Here is a 21,822-nt window from a genome sequence, read left to right as displayed (position 1 = left end):
GATTAAAATTGTTTCAAGGGCCCCAAATGGCCCCTGGGCCACACTTTGGAAATCCCTCTTCTAGACTTGAATAAAAAAAAAGTCTTAAAATTTCAGGTCTACCATTTCATTTGTGCTAAGCAGGTTCAAAACAAACCACTAAATACTTTCAGCTGATATTGTTTTTTCCATCATATAAACTAGCATTAATTCCATAAGGTTTGTAGTTGTGTGATGTTACATTTCATTACTGAAGAGGATTGAATACATTGGAAAAGTACAAAGTCCCTTTTCACATTATATTTAGTTCAAGATGCAAAAAAGACCCAAACACAAATATACAAATTCTATATTTATTTCTACATTGAGACAGAGATGAAAACAAAAAGATATACAAATAAAAATGCCATTGTTCTTTTTCCTAATCTTATAACTGTAATGGATCTAAATCTACCCAGCAACAGTGCATGGTGCAAAAACATCCCTGATTGATTAAAAAGATCCTACCCCCATTATGCTTATAAGTTACAGAAATAAAATCTATTAAAAATGAAAGATTGAAAGCAGATTATTGGTGGTAATCAGCATAAACAGAAAGGTGAGAAATGTTTGAAGCTGCGGTTTGTACAGCTATGAAAAAGCAACGACGAAAGTGGACGTTAAGTTCTGCAGGTTTCGTAAAAATGTTTTTTACTGATGGGAGCACTGCAGTTATCTTCACTCTGTACACTGAAACCTGCAGTCGTTTACACACTTCCTACACAACGGATAATTGAACATTACTCATAGTTTGGTCAAATTTAAATGCGGTCACTTTGAATGGGAACTCATTCGGACCCATTTTTCTGCAGCACTTCAGCTAATGCATGCAGGTGTAGTATGTAGAGTTGGCTGGCCTGTATATGTATTCAGTCTCACTTCCTGAGTTGGTTTTAGATTCAAATCGAACATGTGCACAAAATAAAGTCTGATGATTTATTTATTTTCCCCACCAGACCTCTCAGGCACAAAACAAATCAGTCAGGAAAACTAGCATACAAAAAAAAAAAATGTTTAAAGTCCACTTTCTCTATCCTTATTGCCCTGCTGTCAGTCTATATGGTGCTTGCATTTGAAAAGAGGTTTCAAAACCAAGGACAGTCGGAAGATAAAAACAAAATGGCAGCTACACTCAGGAGTGTTCATGGTGGTGGAAGTGGGCTGAAAGATAACCCTGAAACTCCATAGAGGATCATTTTACAATTACAGCATCCCTTTTTAAAGCAGGAATACCCTGTAAGATCAAATAAATGGGACACTTGAAAAAACAAACAAAAGAAATCTCAGCCGAGGGGTCACAGTTCATTAATATGAATAATTAGATAGCATTTTTATTCAGTTTATGGCTCTTCTCCCACAGATGGAACACAAAAAACTGGGAACGTAGTTAGAAGCATTCAGATAGATTTCTTATAAAGCAATTTTTTTTATATGTATTTACATAACACATACTTTGATTTCTTAAAGTTACTTGAAGTCTTTACATTTATCTTGAATATATGTGATGGTTTAGAATTTATGGTTTAAGCAATCCTAACAGAAATGCATTATTTTCTTTAAATCATAAAACATCTCACGTTCCCTGTTTCATGTGAATTTGTGCTCGTTTGTGCAAGATTTGAACCTGCATTGGGCGACTACGCTTTGGATCTGATGAGTACTTAAGACATTACAAAAATAATCAAACATCTGGGTCATCAAAGAAAAGCATCAAACCAATTTTTGTTTTACTGCTGCTTTGTCAATATATCAGTCGCACTGAAGCCACATATGAAAAGTCTAAACCTGTTCAGCATCTCGAGCAAAGTCACTGATATTAGTAATTTCATATCTATTAAAGGCAAGTCACAACAAATGAAGATCAGTCACTGACAAATAAGTGATGAGCATGATGATGTGCTTCAAATTAAAGGTTTCTTTTATTGAGCTTCAGCTTTGAATGAGCTAAAAACATAAGAAAAAAAAAATAAAACCATTCTGTTGTCAGTATCTACAAAAACGGCGAAGAAAAGCATCTATAATCACATGATTGGTTCTGAAAATGGAAGAGGAAAATCAAATAAAAAAAAAGAATCCTCCCAGTTGGAGTCTCCTGTGCACTCGGTGTGCCGTTACCTTTGGATCTCCTCCAACTTCCCTGCCCTCCCACCACACAGACCTCCTATACATGTACAATAGCTTTAAACAGTCCCAGACTTCAACATAAAACGGCTAAAGCTCTCTTCTTCACGCCCAACCCCCACCGGCATGATTTACATGATGAACGGGCAAAAACACTCGATACAAAACAAAAAAAGAATCAACTGGAAAATAGGACAACAAAAGGGAAAAAGTACATGAATACAGCAACTTCCTCTGGAATCATTCTCACTCTTTACTCGCATATCAACACACAAGGAAATAAAACACAAAGCAAAATAAAATGCGTTCAATTCAGAAAAAATGAAACAAAACTGACTGGACCCTGGTTGTTTTTGTTGCTGTTCAGTGCCAATGAAGGAACAAGTTTGGGAGGTAGACAGGGAGGAAAGGAAGGAAAAAAAAAAAGTGTTGGGCCGACAAAGGGTGCTGAATCGTAGGAAGGGGAACCGGCGGGTGTTATTTCTTTGCCTTGCCAGCCTTGGCTGCGTTCCGTGGAGGAGTGACGGGTCTTCCCAATCCCACACCTCCTCCTCCGCTGCCATAAGGATACAATTTCTTATCTGCTGGCTTCAAAATCTAAGAGACAGAAAAAAACAAAACAAAAATTATAACAATAATTATCTTAAATTAAACCAGCAGACCAAATTAACTATAAATGCAAGCAGAATAAGGCTGCAGTATAATTTGGAACTTCTATATATTTTTAAACTTCAAATCCAGATCTGGGCCAGAAATAAAATGGAAAGACTCTGGATCATATATAAAAAAGAAAAGTATACCTCATTGAACTTTGGGTTTTTTACATCACAACTATCGTCTGTTTTTTTACATGATAATTGTTGGAAAAATCCTGAATTATTTGATGTATGGGATTCAGAATCGCTCAGTGTCTTCTTAAGGCATGAGGGATTTAAGGTTATCGAATTAGTACGTTTTTATTCATGCATATACAAGAGGCCAGTGCTTAAACTCTGTCTTTTTACCACAAAACACCAAATAATATTACTGGCAGAGAAAATTTAAAGTTAAAGAAAGAGAACCAATTTGAAATGCCAAATATAACCAAAACGTATTCAGATGATAAGGTGGGTTTTTTGTGAGATTTCTCACATGCAGTTCCTCAGACAGATGCAGTCATGTAGGAAGGGAGTCATTCGGAATGCCCTCTGCTCACCCTTCCGCTGATCGGTCAGTTTTAGATACTTAAGAGATGTCCTTAAACCCCACATCAGACTCATAAGCTGCTCAGTGTTTCTGAAGCCACATGCATCCCTTTGGATCTCACTACGGTGTTTAGTCTCACATAAATCAGTAACAAAATAAAAAATATCTGAGATTTAAACAGGCAAAAAGCTCCAGTAAATATGCCAATTAATGCCGTTCTACTAATTGGCTATTTTAACATCAGGCTGTTCTGTTTTAACAAGATTTTTTTTTGCACTTCATTAATATAAGTGTTTTAAAAAGGCTAAGCTGATGGTTGAATGTACCCTTTTGAAGGACCCTCATGATAAATTGAAAATATTTGGACGACATAAAATATATGAGTTTGATCATTTCCATTCATATGCTTATGTTTTGCGGTATTCACACTGGTGCATCAGTCTGCACTCAACCCTTCCTTCTCATTTCCTTAGTGTCAGGATGAGTTCATTCATGCATCAGGTACCTGCCAGGCGCACGATGTCATACTGTTATGTACCACAGAGTGTAACATAAGAGCCCTGTGAAGAGTAGCCAGTCAGTGAAATGGTAGTCGAGATTTTGAAAAAGAGATGGAATTGGTTTCAAAGCCGAACATGACAGCAGAGTTGGAGCACTTTGGATTTCAACCCAATCATGGCTCTGAACCAGGTGGCTTCTTTATTTATTCTTTATTATTCTTTATTCTAAAGCAGCAACTAAAAGCAGTAATACAAAAAAAAAAAACAAAGAACAAAATTGGAACTGCACCTCAAAACATAATCACTGTGCAGTTTTTACAACCGAGTGAAAACAACTAGCACTGGACTATCTCAGAGTTTGACATCGTTTTTATATGCCAAACCAAATACATTAAAGGCAACAAAAAAAAGAAGCCTTTAATGTGTATAACCACCGAAACACAACCGCCTTAAAGCACAGAATAAGACGTAAGTTCTGAGATTTTTTGGGTTCTCTGATTTCTATTTCTATCTCACAATTTTATTTTGCAGTTATAACATTTTATTTTTCATTATATTTTTTGATTTATTTGAACATTAAAGCTTGACCTTTGAGAGGGTGTACACCATTATGCCATTATTGGCATACAAAAGGACAGCATTATTGTTTAGTTCAATAGTTTCTAAGAAAAATATTTGTCCAGGATAATTTCTTATCCCCAAAAGTCCAAAGTCTACAAATTTCTAAAGAGCTTTTCTAAAGATCTAAAAAACACAAATGATGAAAGACCTTCAGAAAACAAAGAAGGCGAGTCATAAACACTTGAAAATCCACCACCTGAAAAGCAACGAAAAAAGGTTTTCACAAACCTGGAAGGAGCACATGAGGGTCTCGTCCACACTCATCATGGCACCAGCGTTATCAAACTCTCCACAGTAGTTGGGAGCTGAGAAAAGCGTGACGAGTTGCCTCTTTGCGAAAAACTCATAACCATCTTCAACCACCTTAAAAGAGAAAACTAGAGTCAGAACGTGTGAAAAATCAAAGATGCATCCATCTTTGTTCCAATTGTTAAATTATTAAACTAGTAGGAACCTTTTAATCCTATTGGTCTTTAGCGAGCAGAATGAAAAAATTTTTAGAGTTGGTGCATCTAAAACCACAGGTTCATTGCAACAACTCCAGTCTCATGCAACACCTCCTTTCCTCGCTGGAACTATCATGAATTTTAAATATTGAACATGTGCTGCAAACCTTCATAATCCAAAAAAGCTTAGAACACACTTAAGCTTTCTTTATTTCAACGTCAAAAATCAAACCATTATTAGACCAGACTTCCCAGGGTGCATATTATGGTGACAATTTTAAACTTGACTGACTTGTGGAAACATTTCTACAGTTTAGATGTGTGGAAGAAAAAAAAACATATCAGCCATATATACTGATTTTTGACTGCCTGATGTGAGCTTTCAAGTTTTACTATGGAGTAAAAAAAAAATAAAATAATTGAGGGGGGCTACCTCTGCACTGCCACTCTGGTAGATAGTGCTGTTGACCAGCTTTGCCAGCAACGCAGCATCATATCTATAGTTGAGGCAGTCGCATTGTAAGACGTGGACCGGCTCAAACCTCAAACAATATGGAGACCCAAATAACTATCAATATCTTCTGATGAACATTACAGCCCTTTTTTATAGATACACATTTCCCTTTGATAGCAGGGAAAAATATCACGATATACAACTATATTGGAATATCGTAATGTCGTATTGTGACCAAAGCATCATGCTGCATATCTTATCGCAACACCGTTGCCAAAACTCATCCTTACTATTCCATAAGGGTTATCTATTTGACGCATAAACCTCTGATGGAAAACAAGCTTGATTTGGATTCTTTTGAAAACATGTAGATTAAGGATCTGTAAACAAACAAACTAATCAACAATCTAAGAAGCTAAGAGGTCTTGAAGCTGAAAATGTGAACTTTTATCATCTCATAAAACAGTTTTTTTTTTTTCTTTCTATTATTCTTGTGGCTGATCTTTGACAAATGTTACATGCGTCATGTTGTCTTCTACTTGGATCAAGTTTTTAAAGACTATTGATGCCATGAGAGCCATAAAATAAAAAAATTCTAAACGTAGTTCTTGTATATCCTTATAGTTCTCAAAGTCATTTCAAATTGGACCAAACTCTTGAGAATGGTATACAAAATAAAACCTGGAAACTTTTCTAGGATTGGAAAAAAGAACAACCCGGAATTCCATACATTTCCAGGTACCCTCACATACATTACCAACTTAGATTCTTTAAAAGCCACTACTCACAATTCAAAAATGTTGCTAACTTTGAGAAAAGCAAATTCTTACCTGATGCGCCCTGCATATTAGGTCCATGTCGTGTTTGTGCAAAAATTTGGCCACCACATCTGCCCCGAATGTGAAGGAGACTCCGCGATCGTTCTCCCCCCAGCCCAGCACGTCTTTATCCGGGTCGGCCCACAGCAGGTCGCACAGCAAACCCTGGTCGGGCACGTCTGTGGGCCGCATGACTCTGCGGATCTGCTCCATCGACTGAAGATCTGGAGAGAGACCTAGAGAAGTGCATGCAGAGAGAAATTCCTTTTAAATCATTTTACCTTTGATCTGCTCTTCTAAAACAATTTTGTGTAGCGAAGAAGCTCTACCTCCATGACAGCAGAAAATTTTCTCATCTACAATAGCAGCCACAGGTAAACAGTTGAAGCAGTCTGTGAAGGTCTTCCACAGCTTTATGTTATACCGTCGCTTACCTATCACCGGAAGAAAGGAAGCACAGATAAGCAGCGTTAGAATTACTCCTTTATATCTTAATGAAATATATTGAAGAGGGACTAATTAATGCTCACACTCATCATAAAAGCCATAGATTCGATTAATGGAGGCGCACTCATGGTTGCCACGCAGCAGGAAAAAGTTCTCGGGGTATTTGATCTTATAGGCAAGAAGGAGACAGATGGTTTCCAGGGACTGCTTCCCTCGGTCTACATAGTCGCCCAGAAACAGGTAGTTGCTCTCCGGAGGGAAGCCACCATATTCAAAAAGCCTGAGCAGATCATAGTACTGACCATGGACATCACCTGCAGGGGGCAGCAGAGGTGCATAATTGGAACACTGCATTGAGAGTCTCAGCATGCAGCATTTACAGTTAAATGAACCCTTGATTACAGATTAATAAACATTTATTTAAGCCATTTGTCCTGTGAATCATCACATCTATCATGCATGCTCCTTTGTTAACTTTGCACTTGTATTCTGCAACGTTTTAAACCATTTATGCAAACTGAACCCTCGGTTCACTGAAACTTACCACATATTTTTAAAGGGGCCTCTAATTCAAGCAGGATTGGCTGGCTCAGGAATATTTCACGGGATTTGAGGCAAAGGCCGCGGATCTCGTTCTCCGTTAGCTGAACGTTCTTTCCCGGCCGCGAGCCCTTAACTGGTACAAGACAGACAAAAAAAAAAAAGATATTTTTATGGAAGAAACATGACTGAGACAAATATCTTTAGAGAGATTGACATTCAGCACAGCAATCAAATGTGATGCTTTGATTTTGAAGCAGACCACCAGAATGGAGAGTTAACACCTCCCACAAGCCAAATGCTGTCAAATTCTGGTTGCAGCTCAGACTAGCAAACATTTCCACAGGTACTCGAATCTTTTAGGTTTTTATTTTGCCCTACATTTGCTGGAATTGAGACGAAACCAGTAGGAAAACAAAGCAGTTTATGAAGTAGCAAACTGAAAACCCTGATACAGGGGAAGCATCTTGTTGTCAGCCTTAAAACGAGGTCACACAGTTTATATGGATGTTGAAACCGAAGCTAAACAAACCACTTCCCCTTTAATCTGATGTTTCTGAAACAAATTATGCAAACACACAATTAAAGGCCTTTTAGTGCGATCATAGGAGGCAGAACGGTTCAGATAGCACTCAAGCAAATCCACAGAATTTAATGAAAACAGGTTGTAATAAACTTAAGACTACATATTAACATTACATCAATCTTACAGCAAGTGAACATTCTATTCTGGCCTGATTCGCTTTGCCTTATCTCAGGAATTCAGCAGGTTTATCAAGTGTCTGCTTATCATGCATTTTCACATGCAACACACAGGGAATAGAGGGAAAACTGCCACTACGATCAACATAGAAACAGTCATTTTCCAGGCCTTTTCCTACCTCTGACCCTCATCATATAATATTTCCACTGCACTAATAGAAAAGATGTGCCAGAGAACACATTTAAAGGAAAAAAAAAGCAATAGCATGTAATCGGACTGAAATCTGCCAGTGGTGAAGTCACAAGGAGGAACGCAGGAATGTTTGAGAAAAGGCATGTTTGTGTTCTGCGCCCTAAAGCGAAGCTCCGCTGCCGTTTGGAACCAGGTTAGTTTGTATCAATGACAGATCAATATGCTGCTTTGTTCCAGGAGGAGCTTCCAACAAGCCCAGTCAAGGTTCTGTTTCCCAAACAAGAAGTGCAGCACAGGATCCTGACTAACCCATATCATACTACACAGAAAGAGGAAACAGACGTCGTTTTAAACCATTTCTCTTTGGGAGGAAAAGAAAAATTCACAGAGAAGTCAATGATTATCCACTCAGCATAAACATCTTCAGCTGCTTTCTAGTGATTCAACAAGATAAAATATAGGAAGATTATGTGCAAATCAACAAAGATTAAATAACAGCAGAGGAACTGTTATAATTTTTCCATTATTATCATTACTTCTTAGAAAACCCAAAGCAATATTACCCATTTGGTATCATAGATACACATTCAGCCTTTATCTTGATAGTGAGACATTTTGTCTCAGCGAGACTTTCTGCAAAAGTGAAACTAAAAGCTAAACTATGTATAAACGCCTTTGAAATGTGATACTTTGCTGTAAATGTTTTCCAGGACAGCGATCCCAGCAAAATAAGCCAAGAGCCGCCACAGAAGTTGTAATATATCCAGCAGTTTATATTGTTACTTAGTTTAGGTAATATAAGTAGTATTTAACTGCCCTTTTGCACACACGGTGCAGCAAACATTAAGTATTATCTAATGCCATTACAGGGTGGGGTTAATCAATGTAAGAAGGATAACAGGTTTTTATTTCTCACTGTAATAAAAATCATCCTGACAATAGTTTTAAATATTACACCTAAAGTTTAGGTGTCAGCTCGTGTGTCTTATAGTCTCTCTGGGGATATTTGGACAAAGTCAAAGTTAGCATTGCCTTCATTCTTGTGTTTAACTTTACATTGCATAAACAAAATATTGACCTTTTTTCTGCATATTATAAAGAGACTTTTGCTGAATATCCCGATGTTAAGTTATACAAAAAAACCAGAGCACTGTAAGGACTGAATACATCAGAATAAAAGTCGAGGTGTGAAACAGCAGCAGGCTGCTACAGTCAGAGGAGAGGACTGCAGCTCTCCGTCACTTTTATATATGTTGGGAAGGATAAGAAAAAAACATATTAAAGTTTGATTTCAGCTTTTCACTGACGGCTTAACATAGAGCGGAAGAAACATTTTTTTTTTTTAAAGATATCACCTATCAGAACTTTTATAATATATTATCAAAACTGCCAGCTGCATCATGATTGAGATTTGATACTTCTAACCAAACAGAAACCATTTTACAACAAAATAATACTACTGTAGGTTTATCATCTGTTGAGAGATCTCTTCCAGTGTTAACCATAACAATACCTCTATAACAAAATTATAAAAATATATTTATATTTTTTAGCAATGAAGCAATTTTGTAGATGTTCCTGAAAATACATGATTTTTTGATTGTTTAAATGATTTAGCCAAAATGGAAAGGTGAGAGTCAAATTACAATGTGACAGCCTAATTAAAAACACAATTACATTCCCCTAGCATCCTTTAGTAAAATACACCCACACGCACAAAAAAGAAAAGAAAAAAAACAAACATATGAGAGCTTAATGTAAATTAGGGCATAAGGAGGGAGAAGAATGTGTAAGCCCTATTTCATTTCTAAACGCTCAAAATAAAACATTTTTTAAATGAGATGGCTGCAGAAACAAACAGGTCTGACCAGAGGTTGGTGGTAGGAATCACCAGGTGGAGGAAGTAGGAAGATGCGACTGCAAAGGGACGAAAAAGGCAGGGAAAAGTGGATATAAATACCGCCCTGCTGCTTGCTGCTTTAAAGAGGGATTACCAAAGGCTAAGCCCCAACAGAGCTTACTCCAAAGTTAGCCTCAGAGTCAGTGGGCGACAGTGAGGGGTTCATACAAAAGGCTTTACACAACACAGACTAAGAGCTGAAAACAAAACGCTGGTGCAACAGGAAAACCATTTCTGTGGTTCAGCACAACGCAAGCCTGCTAGGGCCATCAGCAATGCTACCACAGTTTGCTTAGACTTAGATCTCTGCAAGTAATCCAATTGTGACTGCTAATTATCCAAATTAGTCCTAAAAACAAAGCAAGCAAACAGGAAGCTAACTTTTATGTTTACACAAAAGGAAAATAAAAATTATGAGTTTAATATATTTCATCAGCTACAGTAAATGGTTTGTTTCCTTATATTGTTTTGATCAATGCGGATTCATACTAAAGTAATATAAGCAGGAGTTTGATCAACTAATAAAAGCAGAAGCACCAATACGGGGGTGGAAGAAAAGTTGCATAACAGGATATAAATACTGCCACTATCAGGTCTGTTTGTTTTCTCCTGTGTTTGGCAGACAACCTTATCACGGTCCAAGTACAACAATCCATGTACAAACACTCCAGCATGTCCTGTCAGTCAAAGTCAAACTCCGAGCAGGCAATTTGACAGCCACATGAGGAGCGGCATAATCCCAATCACCTCCACCAGCTCAGACTGGGCTCATTAGGCAGCAGGCAGACCCTAAATATTAGAAGGTAAACAAACTGAGGGCGCAGACTATATTTCATTACAGTCATGGCTGTAAGAAAACTCCACCTTAAACATTATCTATCAATTTAAACTAAGCTCATAGAGTGCCATGTTAAAGAATATAGAAAAATTCAAACTTTAAGTTTAGTGTGACTTATTAAAGCTCTAAAAAGGTTTTCCTTTAGATGCGTTCAAATGCAAAAACCTAAATGTGGAAATGCCTTTCATGCTGCTTAAATGTTTTTATTACTGAGCAGCAAAATGGACCATTATCACTGAACCAAGGAGATAAAGCCTGAGGAACTACAACTAAAGCCTGTCAGCTTCATATTTCACCATCCTCAGATTTTTTTTTCCTCACAATAAACAGATTATTTACTGAAAGACAAAAATGAAATTCTGGTTTTAAAACTGAATCTTTCGTTAGTCTTTGCTTTAATCGTTTTAAAGCTATGGAGCATGCATTAATAAGATGGCGGCGCCCCTGGCGGCAGCGGCTGGCGTACAGCTCCAACCAACTTGCGGAGATTTTCATAAAAATATACCGCCAAACCCGCTGCAAACTGCTTATCTATCTAGCAGATCATCACTTGACCGCCAGCACCTGCTGGAGTTACGGTCATGCAGTGTATTTGGACTTGTAACCACCTCTACGCTCGACTGTTTACGTGACTCCGGAGTGCTCCGGGATCAAGCCCCGGAGGCCTGCGATGCAGCGGACCCGTCGAGCAGCTCACGCTGGAGGAGAGCCAAGCGAAAGCGGTGCAGCCGGCCGAGGAAACGCGGCTGTCGCGGAGGTTTAGCAGCCAAGCTAAAGGCTAACCCCTACAGACCATCGCTTCCATCCATCCTGCTCTCCAACGTACGTTCACTGGACAACAAAACTGACCATCTTCAACTCGAGCTCTCAGCAAAGAGGGAGTTTAGGGACTGTTGCGCTCTCATTCTGACAGAGACGTGGCTCACTTCATCAATCCCGGACAACGCCATTAGCCTGGAGGGGCTAGCTACTTTCCGCGCCGACAGAAACAAAGAACTCAGCGGTAAGAGCCGAGGAGGCGGACTCTGTGTTTACATCAATAACAACTGGTGTAAAAATGCTAGAATAGTCACAAGTTTTTGCTCTCCGGACATAGAGCTTCTAACTGTTAGCTGCAGACCCTTTTACCTGCCCAGAGAGTTCACTGTTGTTACCATCACAGCGGTGTATGTCCCCCCCAGCGCTGATACAAAGGAGGCCATGAGTGTTCTCTATCGGTCTGTCTCTGAGCTGCAATCTACACACACAGAGGGCGTTTTCATCATTGCTGGAGATTTTAATCAGGCGAATATGAAAACTGTTCTCCCTCATTTTTATCAACACGTGGATTTTGCTACTCGTGGAGAGAACACTCTGGACTTAGTTTATACAAACATAAAAGACGCATTCAGAGCAGCCCCCCGCCCCCACATCGGCTCCTCAGACCACCTTTCTGTGATGCCAATTCCTGCATACAGACCCCTGCTGATCAGAGCAAAACCTACAGGGAAGCAGGTGAGGGTCTGGACGGAGGGGGCCATGGAGGCACTCCAGGACTGCTTTGAATGCTCTGAATGGGACATGTTCAAATCAGCAGCAACATATGATGACAACAAGATCAATGTTGATGAGTACGCCATGACTGTTTCAGCCTACATCAACCACTGCATCGAGGACGTCAGCACAACAAAGACCATCACCACCCGAGCCAACCAACGGCCCTGGATGACTGAGGAGGTCCGCCACGCGCTAAAAGCACGGAACTCAGCCTTCAAGTCTGGTGACAAGGAGGCACTGAGGACAGCTAGAGCTTCCCTGAACCGTGCCATCAGGTTAGCAAAGCGGAACCATAACCAGAAAATCCAGCATCTGTTCCACGACACCAACAACACCAGGAGCATGTGGCAAGGCATACGGGCGATCACGGACTACAACACGCCCCCTGCCCCGGTGGATGAAGTTGATGCTGACTTCCTAAACGGACTAAATAACTTCTTTGGGAGGTTCGAGGCACTAAATCGCACTCCAGCAGTGAAGGCTGTCCCACATCAGGAAGAGGAGGTGCTCTGCCTTGACACAGCCGACGTGTGGAAGACTCTGAGGAGGGTCAACCCGCAGAAGGCCCCAGGTCCCGACAACATACCTGGGCGGGTGCTCAAGGAGTGTGCAGGTCAGCTAGCTGGTGTCCTCACGGACATTTTTAACACCTCGCTGGAGCAAGCCACAGTGCCAGCATGCTTCAAGTCTGCCTCCATCATCCCAGTGCCAAAGAAACCTCAAGTCACCTGCTACAACGACTACCGGCCCGTCGCACTGACTCCCATCATGATGAAGTGCTTTGAAAGGCTGGTAAAGGAACACATCGTCTCCAGTCTCCCCCCAACACTCGACCCGTTCCAGTTTGCCTACCGGCGAAACCGCTCCACTGAGGACGCCATCTCCTCTGCTCTTCACCTGAGCCTGGCCCACCTGGAGGAGAAGAACACCCACGTGCGGATGCTGTTCCTGGACTTCAGTTCAGCGTTTAACACCATCATCCCACAGCACCTGGTGGAAAAGCTGGAACATCTGGGCTTCAACACACCCCTTCGAAACTGGCTGCTGGACTTCCTCACCAACAGACCTCAGTCGGTCCGGGTCGGTCAGAACACCTCTGACGTCATCACCCTCAGCACGGTCTCCCGTCCTGAGCCCCCTGCTGTTCACCCTGATGACATATGACTGCGTCCCCAGGTTCACCACCAATCACATCGTGAAGTTTGCGGACGACACAACGGTGGTGGGCCTCATCAGGGACGACAACGACCGGGACTACAGAGAGGAGGTGGAGCAGCTGGTGGACTGGTGCAGTGAAAACAGTCTGATCCTGAACGTGGAGAAGACGAAGGAGATCATCGTCGACTTCAGGAAAAACCGCCCCCACCATGCTCCACTGCTCATCAACAGCTCAGCTGTGGAGGTGGTCAGCAGCACAAAGTTCCTGGGGGTGCACATCACGGACAACCTCACCTGGACTGTAAACACTTCATCTCTAATGAAGAGGGCACAGAAGCGCTTGTACTTTCTGCGGAGGATGAGGAGAGCCCGCCTGCCCCCGCCCATCCTCACAACCTTCTACAGAAGCACCATAGAGAGCATTCTGACCAGCTGTCTCTCTCTGTGGTGTGGAGGCTGCAGAGCCTCTGACTGGAAGAATGTGAGGAGGGTGGTGAGGACAGCAGAAGGAATCATTGGGGCTCCTCTTCCCTCCATTAAGGACATTTCATCACAGCGCTGTGTGTCCCGAGCCCGTAATATCATCAAAGACCCCTCACACCCCCACCATGGACTGTTCTCCCTGCTGCCCTCTGGAAAGAGGTTCCGCAGCATCCGCTGCAGATCCACCAGGTTGTGCAACAGCTTCTTCCCCACTGCCATCAGACTGTTGAACCTTTGATCCACAAACCGAACTCTGCACCTATTGCACATTATCGGGCATCAAATGCTGCTGAACTTTTAACTTTTAGCCCTTTAATTGTTCATCTCATTCTATTTTCAATAACGCATTTTTTGCACAAATGCCTATTTGCACTGAATCCACTGCAACTTGCACACTGTCTCTTATCCTCTGCACTGTTCACACTTTGACCACTGCTGCACTTTTTGTATTTTTCTATAACTTGAGCCATTTGAAATATCAATGCAACGTTCATAAGCTGTATGTAACGCAATTTCGTTCTGTATGCACCCTGTGCATACAAAATGACAAATAAAGAAGTCTAAGTCTAAGTCTTTTACTGTATTTGTTGTCTATAGAGAGTTTGAAGCCTCTAACCGGCTAAAGCAGACTGAAAGACACACGGTTAGACATGTTTAGAGTTGGATGAGATATTTCTGGGTAATAGTGACTGGTGTTTGGATTTCATACATAAGCGGAATTTCAATTAGCAAAATGCAGCAATGTTTCCATGAAACAGAAAGAAAAACAAACTATTTTAACACCATTTCTTTAACATCAAAATACAACCCCGGAATTTTTAAATTAAATCTGGACCTGGATCAGATATCAGTGCACTTTACATGGAACTGTTAAAATACACAAAATCACGAGCCTTAGGTCAGCCCCAAACGGAAATAAAAAAATATTTCCATTACACTTTTTATAAATAGGGTAAGCAATAGATATTAAAAATGACTATTTAACAAGCATACATTACTTCTGAATTTTGATATCAGATCCAAACTAAACTGGGATGTAGATGCATATTTATTTTCAGGTGTTTTTCTTTTTTTACTGTTTACCAGCAGGTATATTCTCTGCCTCTACAGTTCAGAAAAATTGGCAGGACACTAAAAGTGCATGGAATATCCAGACCTTGTCTTATCTCTAGACAGAAAGTAATTCAATACTTTTTAACACATTGGCGTTTAAAAACCCTGAAAAATCTTTACACACGACTCATTAATAGAGTAAGGAGATGTTCTTCCACCATGTTTGTTTTTGAAAGAACAGTGCATGCAGAGCCAGTGGGTGACTGGAGGCTAACTCCTGACTCAGTTAAAAAAATAGAAACACAAACATGGAGGTCATGAACAATCCTGCAGCTATCAAAGCCCTAAAAGAACTTGATACGTATGGAACTTCATCCATACATTACATGATAGCAATAAAAATGATTCCTAACATAAATGTTTGGGGTTGTTTAAAGATATTTTTAGCCGACACAGCCTCAGGGAAGACTGCTGCCATGAGGTTATCTGCATCAGAACACATTTACAGAAGGTTGAGTGGAAGAAAAAGAGCAGTAAAAAAGGGGAGCACACTTAAGATGGTACGTGGCATCTCTGATGCAGCTAAATGGGGTACAGATACAAATATTAAAAAACTTTTTTGCATGCCCCACTTTCTCTCCTTATCCATTTCCTGTCTAATAGCGGCGGGAGGGAAAAAATGCTACTAGTAACACAAAAAAGGAAGCATAAACAATAGTAGGGCTGGGTATTGTTAAAAAAATTTCGGTTCCGGTACCAATACCGATACCTTCACTTCGATACCGGTTCCTGAACGATACTTTTTTCGATACCAGTTTTATAATATCAATTCGAAAAAAAAGAAAATTACACAACATAAAAAAGTACAAATCTTGAGTTTTATTTTAAGCTCTGTTTTTCCATTTACATTTTTCCTCTTACATAAAAAAATAAATAATTCAGTGTCTAATATTCACTGTTACATTGTGAGGACCTTTTTACTTAGCAGTTTTCCTTTAGAAAAATTACCATGTCTGACAAACAAGCCCGTTGAATGGGATCCTACTGACAGCGCACCGCTGGTATGGGGGGGGGTCTGAGCGGCTCCGACAGAAATATTGAAGGCAGGATGAACTGACTGCACTGATTACGTTTTCAGGTGGATTTTCCCACTTAAAAACATAATAAAACTACTTTATTCCCACTGATCACAGCAAATATAGCTGCAAGGCAAATAAAGGATAGAGTAGCTCCGCCCAACGCGCGTCTGACCCACTTTGCGACCGCGCAGCCAGAGCAGCAAAGCTTCTTCAGCAGCGCGTCAGAAGCTGGTACAAGCAGCAAAAATGAAGCAGCAGACGAGATTTTGCTGCTCTTGCTGCGTCCAGTTTGAAAGCAGCATGATTCACTCCGCTCTGGCTTTGCTCTGCCCACGGGCTGCTGAGAGGAGGATGGTCGCGCTGGCTGCGGTCCGCTCTTCTTGCAGTCAAACACTGAGCGACTTTCTGCTCTTAAATTATTTCCGTGCACGATGTATTGCATTGTGCACTATTAGCATCAGTCTTAATAAAGTGAAGCCGCACTTTTGACCTGGGGGGCATTTTAAAGGGGTTCCGCGACGCTGCAACCAGTTCACAAAAGATACACATGAACCCTGGCTGTAGGCGTGACCACCTGTGTATTTTTCCTGGATGACGCAATCACCTTAAGTGTTCCAGCCAATCACCGAAACTTGGTACCGAAAGACGAGGCATGTTTCGATACTCTGTAGAACCGAAGCATTTCGGTCGGTACCATAAAAGTACCGAAGTTCGGTACCCAGCCCTAAACAATAGTGATAACATGTCCATGAAAATGGCTGTGAAACAAGATCCATTATAGAGTTTCGAATAGATAGACAAGGCATGAGCTGCAGCTGGAGCCTTTAAGTGTCACTTTATTCCCACAGACGTGGGAACAAAGGATACCAAGATGGTTAAAGCTGCTTTTAAAGCAATCTGGGCTTCCTTAATGCACCAGCAGAACCACAGCCACAATGCCTCAAAGAGGCGTCAACGCTGCATGTCATGCAAAAGGAACACAGTATACAGACATGCTTTTTAGGAGAGCCACACTTTCTTTAGATAATCCGGATGTTTCCTTTGTCATGTAGAACTTTTCAAAAGGAACCTATTTTTGAGCTTCCCTTTGTGTAAAGCTCAGGCTGGGCAGTAAAACAACAGGTTTCTTAGTAGAATTCTGACCAACAAGAGAAAATACAGACTTAATGCACTGACTGTCTAAGTCAAGGCTAATTAGTTAGTTCCCCCCCACAATCTCATTCAAGCAAGAAAAACAAACAGATATTTAAACAAATAAGAACAACATACTGACAGAGGTAGTCGGTTGTTTTTCTTATAAGTTCTACGTGTGAGCAGGTGTCCAGGACATCTTTGCTCTGATGGTTCCCAGTTATGCGTCATCCAAATAAACATAAGATAGAAAACACACCTACAGGACACATGAGCTGATAGTGGCATGATTTGGCGGTTTTGTCAGAGACATGTTTGACATTTTCCTTGTGTTGTTACCACTGAGACACACAAAGCACACCTGTATGACACCCTGCAGCGCACAGAGGAGATCAAACAATAAATGAATGAAGCTGAGATCTCTGGTGAAGCACTGAGCTCAGAAAAAAATAATTGGCAGCTAGTTTATTCCACAGAGCATTATGGCCTACAACCACTGTGCAGGACATTTTCTGCAAAACTGCAGCGAAATGGTTGACCTCTTTTATAGCCCTAGTCTGTATTCTGCGCATTTTTAATATCCGACCTTATACATTTGCTTTGAACAGGGACAATTCTGAAAAGGGGGGGGATAATGTCAAACTTATTTTTCTTTAAGGTACATCTGGTACGCTCTTTTAGTCCCAAAAACAAAAATAATATTAAATAGAACAATGATACAAAACATTAGCATACTACGCATTCCAGTAAATTATTAAAGGTGGTTAAGCCCTGGTTCTATTTCTGCAAGTGTGGGAACTGACTTCAGTAGAAAAAAATAATACCTATACATCAATCCAAGACTGGAAACTGAATATTTAGCCTTTGTCAGTTCTAATGGGTTAGGTCAAATACTGAAATTGTTTTGTCATTCAAAAAAAAAAAAAAAAAGCCAAACAACATGTTACAGTTTGAGTTGAATGCAATCTTATTTCTTTATAGCTGTTAAATCCAAATTATTAGCTCTATCAAAGATGGCGCCACTAACGCAGCAGGTCAGGCCTCAAAGGAAACTGGAAATAGATTCATTCAGGAAAAGTCTGATGGTGCATCTCTACAAGTATAAACTTTGACGTCATAGCACATGAAAATGAGAGGCACAAACAAAACAATTTTTTTACATTACTTCCCTGAAGTTAAATAATTATTTTTCATTAAATTTTCTTTTTTTTTATGCAAAACTTAAGAACTTGAAAATAACATTTTCAAGTATTTTTTTTTTGTTTTTTGTTTTTTTACATAGATGACTCTGTAGAGATTTCTTTTTATATGACTGATATGACTGATACTGTCACTTCTAAGATCACGAGACACCTTCAATGTAATACCAGTGTAAGACATAAACCCGCACCTGTGAAACAAATACTAATAAAAAATGCTCTCTAATATGAATCTCTAATATGGAGCATTGACAGGGGGTGATATTCAGATCTTTGCAGAGGAAGTAAAGATTGGTTTCAAATTTAAGCATGTGCCGATCCATTTAAAAGAAAAAGGAGTGGTCTCCTGGAAACATGGGAGTTTAAAACTCCAGTTAGTTCAGCTTCGAGTCATATCTTTTTTTCTCTACTGCCTATCTCAGTTATGTGTAAGTGTAATGCACAGAGTTTCTCTTTTAGTCTCCATTTACAGCTTGCTCATTGTTTCTATTCATGAGCATTGTCAGGTCTTTTAGCCATGGCGTTATGCCCTTACTCCATCAGCTAATGTACCTACAGCTAGCAATGCTACTAACGTTTACAAGTCTTTACCCCGGCAAACAAAGGCAAGAACTGTGGGTCAAAGATAAACAGTCATAAACCACCACCTCCTCCTGCGTTAGTAAACAAGGAAGGCATCCATGTTTGCAGGATAAAAGATAAAAATATCTTAAATGCATGTAACTATCCAGTGGTTGAGGAAAATATTTAAATAAAAGACAAGAGGAAGTAAAATATAACCATATTTCAATATTTTTTCCATGCAACTTTCATTAAAATTTTACTTTAATACAAAATAAAGAAAATAGAGACATCCCACTGATGATTTCGATAGACTGAAATAGTTGATTTTCTCTTTGTTTTTCTATGCAAAAATGAACAGAAAAAAAAGTAACTTTTATCTTATGATCAGTCACAGGAGATTAGAGAAAAAACATCTGGTTCTGATCTCCGACCAATTTGATCAGTAGATTAATACTTATGACTCGTTTTATAAAGAGGGACAGTTAAGGCTGCAACGTTGTTTACCATTAGGCTTACCAATATCTATCATTTTTGAACGACGTATTCAGTAAAGCACAATATTCTCCATAAACAAGCATCTTTTCTCAAATTATTAGGAAGCAATAATACTAACTAACTTTTTTCCTTTCATTTAACTTTATATTTATGTTTGTGGCTACAAAACTTTGAGTTGTCAGTGTATTAAAAGGTTAACCAAGGTATTTTGTGGCCCAACCTCATGAAAATCTAAATGATGGGTTCCCTAAAGTTGTAAACAATGATAAAACCCTAACAGACAAATATTCTCTCATATATATATCTTGTGCATCTATGAGTTTTACTTTACTCAACCTTTCTTTCATATTTTAAACCACCTAAATGCACACAGTTGAGTTTAATAGTGCATACCACGAACAGCAATCATGATAAAAATTCAAAATTTATATTGATTTCTGATCTCAACGTTGGTAAATAGGTTACATTAAACACATTTGTAAATACATTCAATTATAATCTAACTCAACGCTTCAATCCATTGGTTTTCGTTAAACGTAACATGCTGAAAGAAGAAAAAAATCTGTTTTAAAGAAGTTTAAAAAAAGAGATTGTTAACAATAGATGTCCATAAAGTCAGCAGATGTAATTTATCTTCATACGTCACAGCAGCGTCACGCTTTTTCTTAATTTCCCCACTGAAATTTATTTTCCAATACAAATACAATACAAAGGGAGAGTAGGATGCGACCAAAGGGGGATTCTGTTCAGTCACATAAAAATAAATAAATAAATAAATAAATAAAAGCATCGTTGATTTAAAACAGACAAATGCAGCCCTAGGAAAAAAAAGAACCACCAGTCTGATGAAGCCTACTTTACCACCCATAGACCGCCATCGGCTTTTACTGATCTCCAAAGAAATGGTGTGGAAAATAAAATGACCACAATATCAGAGAGAAAAAATGTGTTTCTGCTCCCAACTCCTCTTACCTTCCAGCAGACGTTGAATTATAGAGTCGATGTTTAATTTGTCCGGCTCCGCCATTTTCTGACGTTATCGGGAAGTGAGAGCTCGGTTTTATGCGTCGCACCTTTTTAAAATTCAAAAGAGAGAAGAAGACAAGATGGGCCAAAGGTTACTTTCTACAGATGTCACCGGTCGAGTTCAGAAGCAAACGACGCCAACAAATCGAGCAACATGAGCATAATCAATGAGCTAATCCGAGCTAAAGCTGCTACTTTTTTTAGTAGCATCGGCACAACTGTACCGCGGCTGCCAAGCTCTGTAATAACATGTTAAGCTGATAAAATGTCCCCGAACCTTTTTCTTCGGAGCCGTACCTGTCCTCCCGGTACGAAAAACGAGGGGATATGTATGAACAAGGTTAAATGTTAGCCCCTTTCCTCCTGCTTTGTCCGGCTCTCTCCACACTCTCCCCCCCAGGAACTTTAAAAGAAGGCCGCTTGAGCCGAGCGTCTACGGCTACATACGAGGTTGAGTTAAACCCAATACGTTAGAGCTGTCTTAGAAGTTGATTGGCCAAACCGCTCAACCTTTTGCATCTAATTGGGTAATTGATATGTCTGTCTGAATCTAAGCTCCGCCCGAAGGAATCTTAACGGCTATCCAGTCGAGCCTCTTTTCAATTTATATCGCGCCCTCTGGCGTTAACATCTGTAATTACAATTCTTAATGGCTATGGGAAGCGGTGGGTTTTTGTTTAGATTTTTGTGAATGTGATTAAAATATTTTAAATTTCTGATACGTGCTCAGATGTAATAATAATGAAGTGACATATTGTGTATTTTTAAAAGTTCCCTTATTGAACTTTGTTTCAAAAATCAAAAATTGAATTTATCGCACAGTGGGGAATATAAGGTATGCAGAGCATTGACAAACAAGGCAAAAAACGAAAAAGAAATTTTAAACAAAATGGAATGTGCAGTAAAGAAAAAAACATTTTGGGAAAGTTAACCCAGGGTAGTTATTAAATTATGAATGTAAAGATTAAAAAAATCAAGATAAGAAAAATAGCAGCCCATTTACAGCTTAAAAATGCAGCAGTAGAAATGTCATAATGAATATAATAAACAGTTATGGAGGGAATAATATATTTAGCTAGCACAGTCAAAGGCTGCTCCACAGAAAAAGGTCTCTGATCTTGCAGGGGAGAGCAACTCCAGTGCTTGAGGGCTGGTTTCATCCTTGGTCAAACACACCTGAATCAAATGTTTGAATTACCTTCCCAGTATGCAATCAATTTCTCCACAGTCCTTTCAGGTGTATTAAGTGAAGGACATATCTAAAAGTTCCAGGATACAGACCCTTCAGGACTGGAGTTCCCTACCCCACATTTAG

General features: G+C 39.7%; 1 protein-coding gene across 2 annotated transcripts; it reads right to left on the bottom strand.

Moving 5' to 3' along the window:
- Positions 1 to 348: 348 nt before the first annotated feature.
- On the bottom strand, positions 349 to 20,965 carry ppp1caa (protein phosphatase 1, catalytic subunit, alpha isozyme a). 2 transcript variants are annotated; one of them, XM_038297319.1, is made up of 8 exons: positions 20,805 to 20,965; positions 20,454 to 20,554; positions 7,155 to 7,286; positions 6,694 to 6,924; positions 6,493 to 6,597; positions 6,176 to 6,399; positions 4,674 to 4,808; positions 349 to 2,736 (listed from the first exon to the last, which is right to left on the bottom strand). In XM_038297319.1, the coding sequence occupies exons 2-8, from the start codon at positions 20,506 to 20,508 to the stop codon at positions 2,617 to 2,619; spliced, it is 1,002 nt and encodes a 333-aa protein (XP_038153247.1). In that variant the 5' UTR covers positions 20,509 to 20,554; positions 20,805 to 20,965; the 3' UTR covers positions 349 to 2,616. The 2 variants fall into 2 exon arrangements, with proteins under 2 accessions (XP_038153247.1, XP_038153246.1); XM_038297318.1 differs by having other exon boundaries at positions 20,785 to 20,946.
- Between the last annotated feature and the right edge of the window lie 857 nt (positions 20,966 to 21,822).

This window comes from Cyprinodon tularosa, unplaced genomic scaffold, assembly GCF_016077235.1.
Source record: "Cyprinodon tularosa strain WSP-4 unplaced genomic scaffold, ASM1607723v1 ctg386, whole genome shotgun sequence".
Classification (NCBI taxonomy): Eukaryota; Metazoa; Chordata; class Actinopteri; order Cyprinodontiformes; family Cyprinodontidae; genus Cyprinodon; species Cyprinodon tularosa.
The sequence above is the reverse complement of the archived record's forward strand: the minus strand, read 5'-3'. Positions and strand labels throughout refer to the sequence as shown.